The 11902-nt window shown below is 30.0% G+C and overlaps 1 protein-coding gene across 2 annotated transcripts; it reads right to left on the bottom strand.

Annotated features, from left to right (window-relative positions):
• Positions 1–1577: 1577 nt before the first annotated feature.
• LOC119672940 (G-protein coupled receptor Mth2-like) lies at positions 1578–7305 on the bottom strand. Of its 2 annotated transcripts, XM_038084112.1 has the most exons (8): positions 6776–7305; positions 6565–6718; positions 6283–6468; positions 5934–6185; positions 5700–5871; positions 2840–3034; positions 2657–2775; positions 2106–2189 (listed from the first exon to the last, which is right to left on the bottom strand). In XM_038084112.1, exons 1-8 carry the CDS (start codon positions 7298–7300, stop codon positions 2185–2187), a joined length of 1608 nt encoding a protein of 535 aa, XP_037940040.1. In that variant the 5' UTR covers positions 7301–7305; the 3' UTR covers positions 2106–2184. The 2 variants fall into 2 exon arrangements, with proteins under 2 accessions (XP_037940041.1, XP_037940040.1); XM_038084113.1 differs by lacking the exon at positions 2657–2775 and having other exon boundaries at positions 1578–2189.
• Positions 7306–11902: the final 4597 nt, after the last annotated feature.

The raw sequence follows: 11902 nt of genomic DNA on the forward strand, positions 1-11902 counted from the left end.
TTATAGGCGCTTTCCGGTATGGCTTTGAGTTCCCTCTGCGAATTCTGTTTTACGTCTTCTATGGATTCAAAACGCGTTCCTCTGAGTGGTAATTTGAGGTTGGGAAACAGGAAAAAGTCACACGGTGCAAGATCAGGTGAATACGGTGGCTGTTCGATGGTATTTATTGAATGTTTGGCCTTAAAATCGTTGATAATGTTGAACAAATTGAGGTGAATCGGAACAAGCCGAGCGTTGACACGTCGCATACACAAATTGTCCACCAAAATCAAACGAGCCATCTCACGACCGATGCCTAGCTCTCGTGCTATCTCTCTAACACTCACATGAGGATTTTGGAACACGATTTCCTTTGCCTTTTCAATGTTTTCGTCGGGGGTAGAGGTCGAAGGTCGTCCAGAACGCGGCATGTCTTCGACGGTCGTACGACAGTCCTGAAAGGCTTTGTACCACTCATAAACTTGAGTTTTCGATAAAACTGATTCCCCATAAGCCTTTTGTAGCATTCGCAAAGATTCTGCACACGAAATTTCGTTCGAAAAACAAAATTTGATGCAAACTCTTTGTTCAATATTTTTTTCCATTGTTTTTTTCGCAACGCACTACTGAGGTGAACTGGTTTAAACAGCTGCCGTAAACGAACTGTCTGACAGATCGCGCTCATTTTTGGCATAGTAATTGTCCTTAATTGCTGCCAAACTACATAAACTTAAAATATCGAAAAATATACAGCGCGCGAATTTTAAATGAGAATTTCCGAAAACTTTTCGGTCACAATGTATGTCTAGTGTCTAATGAATAGTTTCAAACTAAATCGAACGATTTATTTTATAAAAATGTTTAATTCTGTAATATGAATACTGAATGTGAATACTAAAAAAGGGAATATACAATTCCCTTTTTCAAGTTTCGATAAATACACTCGTATCTATTATATACACGAGGGCGGTTTGATAAGTCAGTGAATTTTTGAATAAAACAAATTTTTTTCGCCAAATAAACATTTTATTTTTCTACATTAGCATCTTTTAGCTCGATACATTTAGTCCAGCGTTTTTCTAATTTTCTTATTCCCTCCAAATAATAGGTTTTCTCAAAGCTCTCAAAATACACGTTTGTTTCAGTAATGACTTCTTCATTCGACTCAAATCTGTTACCGCCCAGACATTTCTTTAGGTTAGAAAACAAAAAATAGTCGCAGGGGGCTAAATCTGGAGAATATGCTGGATGCGGTAGCAGTTCGTATCCCAATTCGTGGATTTTGGCCACGAATGTTTAATCAGCACACGAAATTCACTTTTTTTCATTTTTGTAAAAATTCGCGAGGTGGTCTGCTTTGAACGGCTATCAAACACCAACTGAACGACGTAGCTTGATCAAATTTAGAAAGTTGCCCACTGGTAGATTACAGCTGACGGCAGCACTGTTGCCTTTGGAGAACCTGCGCGGGACATTCATAAACTCACTGACTTATCAAACCACCCTCGTATATATGGTGATCTTATTAGGTTTCTGGTTAATGCTTTTGTTACTCATTATTTATTATAAGAAGTATATTAAATATAAACTTTGTCTATTACAATTAAGTTTTATTTGGTTTATATTACAATACACATAATAATAAATTAATTTTGTTCAAAGCAGTACAATTTCTTTTAAAAAAATTATGAATGAAAAATATTGATGAGATTCTTACAATTTACAATATAATACATTTACAAAATGCATGCCGATACAAACACTAAGGAAATCTTAACAACAAACATATATTTAGAGTTTTAGTTACAAAATATAAAATATAATACTTCAAGAGTATTAAAAATAAATTAAACTACATATAATACTATGAAACATATATATTTAAAATACAAACTAATTTTTATTTCTTTATGCGCTAAGTGCATACTTTGGGTCCAAACTTGGTCTTCACACGAGACGGGCGTTATAACTTTTAAAAGCTTAATGAAGTTTACAATTAATGTCGAGTTGAATAGTCGCAACAGGATAACAGGATAATGAATTTGGGGTTTTATGTTTGCAGTTGAAGAAAGCGTACATATAGCAACTAACGATTGGAATTAACTCTGATGAGTGATATGGCACTTGTTTGCGACTTTGAGGTGCTTCTTGTCGAATTTATACGTTTGGTGTTTGTCAAAAAAGGATTTGCTTCTTCGGCTGCATTTATTCTGAAATATATGCATTAAATAAAATTATTTTAATATTATTTAATTTTTTGTTTTTTGTTAAACAAACAATAACTTTTTTATTGAATTTTTATAAACATATGTAAACCAGCGTGCATGTATATAAAACTTTAGTAATTATTCTTATTAAGTAGCAAGCCAAAGATATTATTTTGTGTTTTAGTGATTGAAAACCCATGCTTTAAAAAGTATATACAAACAACGAATAGATAATATAATCGTCAAAACGAGCTATAGTTTTAGTTTTTAGATTTCTATACATAATATTAGCTTTTAAGATATTCAAATTTTGTATCATTAAATTTCAGTGGAAAATTTAATGAAATATTAAACCCGAGAAACAAGTATATTAAGCACCAATAAGGTTATGCCAATTAATTAGACCAACACCAATTAAGAGTTACAAACGATTTGGTTGTGTGTTTTTGTGTTTTCTTCAAAATTTTTACCTAAATTAGAATTTTTTCCATCTTTTGCAAAATTTTGTAAAGATATTTCTTCCGGCGCACACTCTGATTGAGTAGAACTCGAATTACTCGCGTAAGTACTTTTTTCATTATGTAGAATTCTTTCCAATTACAATTTATTAATATTTTTATCAAATTAAATAAAATTGTAATTAAATGACTTACCTCTTTTTTATAAGTTTTTTCACTTTTTTCTTAAGTACAAAAAGTACAAATATTATAATTCCCTGCGCCGCATTGCAAAAGTCCGGTACATAAAAAAATATGGACCAAGTGTTGTCAGAGCCTACCAAATACGACATAACTTCCAGCATCCAAGTAATTCCCATCACAATAAATAAACGTAGGAATAAACCAAAACTGAAAAAAATTTATGTTTTAAAAAAACAAGACCATTTTAATAAATATGTAAATGGTACAATAGTAAATATGTAATAACAAAAATTGAGAAAAGATTAAACTCTAATATTTTAATTTGAATAATATTTAAATTTTGAACATGTACAGTTTATGTAGTGAAGAAGACTTGCATTCGAAACCTCATGTTGTAAAATTAATTTATTGTTTTATATTTAAATAGATATATTCTTAACGAAACAAGAATATTTACTTAAGTAATTAAGTTATATATTACAGATAAAAAGTTGCCTAGCATATACCATATTTTCATGTTAAAAAAAAATACAATTTAAACACTTCTCATATTTAAATGTTACTCTCTAATGTAATAAATTTAGATGGCTAACATATAAAATCTTAAATTGATACTCGCAGCAAAGGGTTAAAATTTAAGGCTTCAAGGGAGACCTATTACAAAAACAATAAAGTCCAAGTTCTATTAGATTAGTTTAAAAAAAAAATACTTCAAGTGGTTTGTTTTGGATTAAATTTTTTAAATATTATTTAAAAAACACTATCTCAATCATTTAAAAATATTTCTAAAAAATAATGTAACAAAGAATAGATTAAACTATCAGTATTTTGATTTGCGTAATATTTTAAAATTAAGTTTCTCATTTGAATTAGAATAATCGCGGACTGACTTTTGCTTTACATCTTTTAAGAGATGAATAACTTAGAAAAATAGTATGAATTAATCTGTAGGAAGTATAAACGTAAAAACATTTCTAATATTTAAAATACATTTAAAATCAAGTTAGTTATTATTGACTAGAATATACATTTCACAAATATTGTAGTATATATATCGAGTATATATTGAACAGTAATGGTGACAGAATGCACCCTTGGCGAACCCCGCGCTTTATTTTTACTTCTTGCGTGAAGAAATTATCAATTGAAACATTTGCGTACTGTTTCCAATATAAGTTTGCGATTATTCGGATATCCTTTTCATCTAATCAGCAATGCTTCAGAATTTCTATGAGTTTGCCGTATTCGACTTTGTCGAAAGCTTTTTCAAAATCAATAACATAAAAAGACATCTCTGTTAAAGTCACGACAACGTTCTTGAATCCAATAGTTTGGTATCTGGCCAGTATTATAAATTTTATTAAAAAATCTTGTTAAATATGTACGCCATTATCTTTAAATAACTTCACCAATTCTCTTGGTATTTGGTCAAAACCTACCGTTTTTCTTATTTTTGCACCATCAATTGCTTTTTGAACTTTATCTAAGGTTATATGTGGACCTGAAACAGCTCTTCGATCGGTAGTCACGGTTGATCGGTTGATCGGTTGTTCGTAAATAGATTTTGAATATAGTTTTTTCACATGCGAGGTGTTTCGCCTTTTTCTGTTATGTATTTACTTTCGTTATTCATAAGTGGCCTTCTCTTTCTTCTATTACATGTCGTCATATTTCTAATTTTCTTGAGTAAGTTAAATACATCGTTCTCCTTTGATACCCCTCTATCTCCTCACATTCCTTTTTGTGAAACTCTCCTTTTGCTTTTCTAATAAGAACACGTATATACTTATATTTGCGAGTATTTTTATTTTTATACTGACTTCTTTCTTCCATTAATGCCAGGATTTCATCTGTCATTCATTTTCTTTTCTTCTAGATATGACCACGCCCACTTCATTATTTGCTACTTTCATTATTGTGTTTTTATTTGTCATAGATATTTCTTCAAGCGGGTTGTAAACTTAATAACCTCATTTCAATTTCATATTCGACTCGCATCCTCAAATCTGGGCTTTTTAATTTTTTACATTGAGTTTACTCCTCTGTTGAGCTGAGCTTGTCGCTTTGAATTTAATGTTGATTTTAACAGCTAGCAAGTTGAGATCAGATGGAACATCCGCACCGAGGAAGGTTTTTGCGAATTTTATTGAGTTCTTATATCTTTCACTTATTGTTATAAAGTCGATTTGGTTACGGATGACCCTGTTTGATGTATCGGCTGGTGACTTCCAGGTATAAAGTCTACGTTTTGGCAGTTTAAAGAATGTATTGGAAATAATTAACTTATTACTTCTGCAGAATCCAGTAAACGATCACCTCTTTCATTTCTTTCGCCTAGGTCAAATTTGCCAACAATTGCATCGTCCGTACCTTAGCCTATCTTGGCATTAAAGTCACCAATAACCATCAGAACATCTCTTAACATTAATAACATTACTATGCGTTATTAAAATGTAGGGAAAATGTCAGTAAACTTATGCTGTGATTCTAATAGTATAATAAAAATCAGTGAACTCCATTATGACACCAAAAACCATTCGAATTTTGGACAAATCATAATATGTTATCAGTTTTTAAATTACTAGCTAATACAAAAAAAAATTTTAAACTTTTAATTTGATTTAATGTCTTAAACGCAACAGTCAGAAAATCGACCAAAATTACATTCAGTTAAATAAAAACTTTATTTAACTGACTATGTGACCATATGTATGTACTAAAATGTATAGCACCACTTTTACCACTCAACAAAAGTGTAAATAATTTTCATTTGATTTCTTACTGCAGTTTCAAATATTTCTACATTTTTTAAAATCACCCTGACTTAATATAATTAATGTCCACTTTAAATTAATTTCCTTAAGGAACATACTTTTCTTTCTCTGACCGCAAACACCTCTGATCATTTTCACGAGCCACAATACGCTCCAAGTCCCTTTTAACTTGATAAATTTTTGTAGCAGTCAGTATAAACATAATCACATTAAATAAAATTAGTAACATTATCGGCCCATAGAAATATATCATAGCTGACCAATCATCGGCTATAAATACAAAAAGAAAATATATATGTAACATATATAATAATTTACTTAATTTTACTTACTTTTAAGCCAACAATATTCGTCGCCAATTCCGGGTTTAATATGATTATCGATACTTGATAGTTGACCCTGTATGGTTGCGAAAGTGAGAATCCCAGCAATTCCCCATGCATAGAGAGAATAAATAACAAAACGTTTGTTTTGCATATAACGGTTAACATTGCAACTGGTGCCTCGGAAATTATGCCAGAGATCAAAACTTATCACACTTAACCATAAAAATGCCGCGATAAAAAAGAAATAAGCCATGAATCCTGTTAATTAATATTGTAATTATATTAAAAGTTTATTTATATATAGAATATATTTGTATTAGCTTTTATATTAAGCAATGATAATTGATTTTCTCACCTACAAAACTGCAAGTGAAATCATTATATTGTTTGCTGAAATAGTTATTGGTTACCAGGACACTATAACCAACCGTTAAAGAAAATAAGTAGCAAATAAGGCATTTTCCATGCAAATTCCTCAATTTCGGTATGAAGATATACACAAAGATTGTCAACACCAAAAAGGGTATAGATATTAACATTGCTGTAATTAATAAGAATAAGTATTTTTTTTTTTAATATATGAGTACCAATAGTAAAGCCTTAAGAGGTTATTAGTTTCAAATTCATTTATATATACCAAGATTGTTAGCGAAGTGATTATTTGACTGCTCTTCATAGTTTGGACAATTCATTGGAGTAAGCAAATATACACCGTTTACTTCATGTGGTGTTAAGCAATAATCACGTTTTGTCATTAAGGCATTGTCAAACAAACGCATCAATGTGCCATTCTTTTTTAAAATTATAAATTGTTTTATACCATTTATTAAATATTATATATTTTTTACCTCGAAGAGTTTCCATTCATCGTCCTCCTCGCTATCTGGTGTCAACTTGTAAGCGTCATAACAGGGTATTCCATGCTGAACATAAAATTCCTCTAATACATGTATGCTCTGCTCCGTACCATTGCTGAAAGTTATATTCACGTAAGGTGACAGTTCAAGTTCTGTTTTAGCATCAATTTCACATTCTCTTAAGTTTTCTTTTTTAATTTGTTTTGGGCGACAACACAATTTAACGCAAGGTTTTAGTTTACAGATACAACCGCGTACATGTTTCCCCACAGTCAATTCAAGACCGTCATAGAGCACCTCATAATCATATTCGCCGATGAGTTTAGGTGGTATTATCACACCATCATGCAAATAGGAACCGTTGTTGTAGCGTAAACTACCAGTTATATTGACAGTATCGTGGAACTCACAATTTGGTATTCGTGCTAAAGTCAATGGCAAAAGAAAGATTAGATATGCGCAACCTAAAAGTAGAAGTCTATTTATGTGGACTGGAGTTCGCTTCATTTTAAACATTTTTGGAGTGCTGTAATGAAATTTGTAATAAATTTCGTTAATTTGCAACAATTGTTAGCTAATAAGCAATATTGTTAATGTATATAGTGTAACATATTATTAATTAGCATATTTAAAAAATTTTTAATTTTTACACGTTAGATATTATATAATTTATATACACATAATTAGATAAAAAGGACGTGTAACATATGCAAATTGATTGACAGTGTTGTCAAGTAAAAATATCTATCCAAAGCATTCAACGTCTTTGATGGATACCGTCAATGTGACAATCTTTTCTACCTTCTCTCCAGCATAAAGTTGGAGAAAGCAATCTGAAACTCTGGTACTTTAATAAGTACTATGGTCGTCAAGTTCAGGCAGGTATTGATATATGCAATGTTGTTATCGATTTATCTTATGATAATAACAATAATCTGTTCATTTGTCTATCTGTCTATAAATCTATTTACTCTTCAGTGAATTGAATTGCCAGTTAATACATAAATTGGTTTTAAACTAAGCAAATGAGAATTTACATAGATGATTTTATAAAGTCAGATAGATAAAATCAATTGATAGTTGGTTCTGTTAAATTTAGCAGCCATACAAAACAACTGTATTTTTAATGTTTATTTATTTTATAAATATTGGATAAATAACTTAGTTTTTTAGAGATAGTGTAAGTTAGGTACCGCATATTAGTACTGCACAATAATTCAAATATATGTATACGAATATATGACGATTTTCCTATGCACCATGAATAGATAAAGTTCCTTTGCCTAGACCACAGAATAGTTCTGGGCCTATAATTCTTGAGGCTGTGCCTCTTCTTGCAAGTTTGTCTGCCATTTCATTGCCTTAGATACCGGCATGTCCCGAAAGCCATATTAGGTGCACCTGATTGTTCCAGCTACGTATGTTCAGCTTGTAATATTATATAATATATTTTTTTTAACACTGTTCTTGCTAACATATATTGCTACATATATTAATATTAAATTAGAGGGATTTTGAATAGCAAAGAAAGAAATAAAGAACAAACACAAAAATTTATTATAATTTTATTGAAGTTTGGCTGACCAGACAACGCTGTTTCGAATATTGCCAAGTACTCTTCATCAGTGGTCTTTGGAATAATCGAATTTTTATTTAATTAGTTTATATTCCGTATATAATTTGTTTGGACTGCAAGTGCCAGGCTAAGAACTCGTGCCTGTCAAATTAGAAGCGATGACTAATCGTGTTTGTCAACAAGAAGCCAAGGCTGCAGAAACTTTCAATGCTCAAGTTCCAGGTTTTATTGTCACTTATTTTTTATTGAATTAGTGACACCAACCAAAGCACTTGCCGTGCTTTAAATTAGAACGAACTTATAAACTACAGCTTTATTTTGGAAACACAAGTTCAACGAATTGAAAGTTAACTTTTGGGTTCGCCTATTGTTTATTTTTTCAAAGCCACTCTTTTTGTAGAGACATTTTGTAATGCATATTGTTTTACTTACTATATGTAAAGCGACCATTCTGGTGCTTTTTACAAAGAAGCTATGCTATGTTATTCTACATATCCGCTTTCGCGTTTAGGAAAAGCTGAACAATAACTTTCTTGATATGAAGTTTCTTTTAAAGCGATCCAACCATCTTTAGGGCCATGTTATGTAGAGTATCATGAGAAAAATTGTTGTAGTTTTATATGCAAATTATAAAATGGAGACTAAGAAAAAAAAACAATATGTCTGTTCAAATTTGGTCATGAGAGCCGAGGCTACCTGTGCCTTGTCACTTAGGCAAAGCACTGTTGTTTAATAATAAATGTCAACATTTGTATCTTTAAGAAACAAATTACATATTACAATTTCTATGACGCTCTGCAGAACATGAATTTTTGTCATGATGGCCAAAAGAAACCAATTTTGATGAGCCCATGACACTACATGGCGTGTTATGCCGTATACTCTTGCATATAACAGTGGTCAATCCCCGCAAACTTCATTGGTAAACGAAAATTGATTATAATTTGGAAGTGTTTATTATTTTTTTATATTAAAAATTCAAGCATAGAGCAATACTCGTTTTTCTCCATATTTACAAACACTTAAAGTCGGACGATGAAAAAAATTAATAAAAAGTAATTTTAACAGTAAAAGCAATTATTACCTTTAGTACAATTCGGGCGAAAAACAGGGTGTATTCCAATACCTTGTGTATACCTTAAGTATATATTTTTATATATCTGTTTTAATATTTTTGTTTTAAATAATGGACGTCAAATTTATTATACAAAACGTTAAGTAGCCAATTTGCATTCCAAAGTGTTTACTACCGCAAATTCAATTTTGTATATGGAAAATTATCAAATAAAATGTATATGGAAATAATAATAAGAAATGCTGTTTGAAAATAAATTAAAAATAAATTCTTTTCAAAAAAAATTTAATTATAGTCAGTTAACTTTAAATGCCCATATTAATTCATATCAAATTAATGAAACTAAACATTAGTAATGGTTATATCCATATATGAGTTTTGTTCTAAAGCATGTTTTGTGTACACTTAACGCCTTTATAAGATAGCAAGATAAGATATCAGTAGAAAAATACTTCATATTCATGATAAGGACTTATAATTCACTTTTAATTTAAATAACTACAAATGTATGCACATATTTACTTTAATGAATGGGAGATTGAGGAACAATGCATGTCTTATTTATTTTTTATTACATATGTTATCTTATAGATACATAAAAAATTCTGTAATTAACACCGTACATTACTCATAGTATTGAATATGACGTTATTTCCTTTTAAATTTATAAATACAAATCAGCCCGCAATTATTTGCTCGCATATCAAAAAGTTTAAATAAAATAATAAAATTAATTACTCGTACGTTCGTTTAATATTTCTGCACAACTGGCAGAACAAAGTACTTTGGAATACAAACTACAGACTGCAGTCGCATTAAAAATATGTAATTATAATACTGAAATGCGAACAGCGGGTGCCATTGAACTTTAAGTACTGCAATAAACTTTCTCAATAACACATTTTTCGAATTCTACAATAAGAATGGTTTTTATTTTCAGTTTTTGTTTTAATTTTAATTACAATTATTGCTTCTTTATTTTACTAAATTGAAAAACTGAAATACATTGAACTTTCTGCACATATCACAGTTTTATATTTATTTACTTTGTATTTTACACCTTTCATATAAAATGCGAAACTATATAATAGTATAAAATTTTCTCAATAAACTTGTGACGTATTAAACTAAGCTTAAGAAAGATTATTTATTAAATCAACAAATTGAATCAATTTTATAGCAATTTACTGTTAACATATAAACCAATGTCTTAAATATAGAGTAATTAAAAATAATCAGGTCTTTTATAAAAGGCTTTTTTGTATACATTGTGGGACGTTGGGACGGCGCACCGTCCAACAGGCGGTCCCACCGAAGTAAAGGATTAGCCAAATTAGACCTCAAAACAACTTGGGTCCTTTTTCGTCTTTTGATTCTCGGATGTCGTTATTGAATTAAAACTAAAGTGACATCCGTTCGCATAACTATATCTGTTGTTATTGCAAGCAGCTCATTTAGCTTGAGATTGACTGCCAAATCATCACCAACCCAATGGTGTCCCAAGACAGTCATCCTCCTGCTAGCCAGTGCTGGACATTGACATAATAATACGCTGCTATTTCCTTTTCTGGTACATATAGCCTGGAAGTCTCTTCCTCAATAAGAATTATCTATTTGTGGTGTTACTTTTAAAGGACCTATAGTTTATTATTATATGTTATTATATGCACATACAATACAATATATACAATCTTATTTATAATAACAAATACGACTTTTTTATAAAAGATCGTCAGTCAGAATTTAAATTAACATTTTAGTTAAAATTAGTTTATATAAAAAAAATAATATTAATTTCATATTAATTTTTAACTTAAACTCATATATTTCTTCTATTCTAATGCATATCTTAAATATTGTATTAATCTCTTCCAATTTCTTACGTTAAAATTAATACTACTATTGTCTAACTTCATTAAGTTATGTTAGATTTCTAAATTATCTTATACTGAACTCTTTTAATTCAAGAGATCTGTTTAAAGAGTTAGAAATGTCTTCTATGTCTCTTTTGTGTCTCAAAAATTACAAAAGCTGCATATTCTAGAATAGTGTTACCCATAATTGTTACCAATCAATCACATGACAACAGATCAAGCTCTTTCATTATTCTTGATACCTTAATGGACTTATATTATAGCAGGCAAAGCCAACAGAAGCAAATGGTTCAATAAGTGAACCAAATTAATATTTCATGACATTAAAATCAGCCAATAGGGTAATGGTTGCGTAGTCACGTGCTGTAATAGACACTAGACACTCAATTTGATCTAAATTTATTTAATTAATTTAAATTCATTTAATTAATTACTTTATTTGAATTACTGTTGAGTCGCTGTAAATTTAACTCTAAATATGTTAATTTGGCTCGTTGATTATATTATGTTTAAACATTATTCCTCCAGATAATATTAATGAGGGTTTTGGCTAATTTTTTTTTTCTGCTACACTTTTGGTATTTCATAAGTGA

Source organism: Teleopsis dalmanni, chromosome 1 (assembly GCF_002237135.1).
Source record: "Teleopsis dalmanni isolate 2A chromosome 1, ASM223713v2, whole genome shotgun sequence".
NCBI classification, from domain to species: Eukaryota; Metazoa; Arthropoda; class Insecta; order Diptera; family Diopsidae; genus Teleopsis; species Teleopsis dalmanni.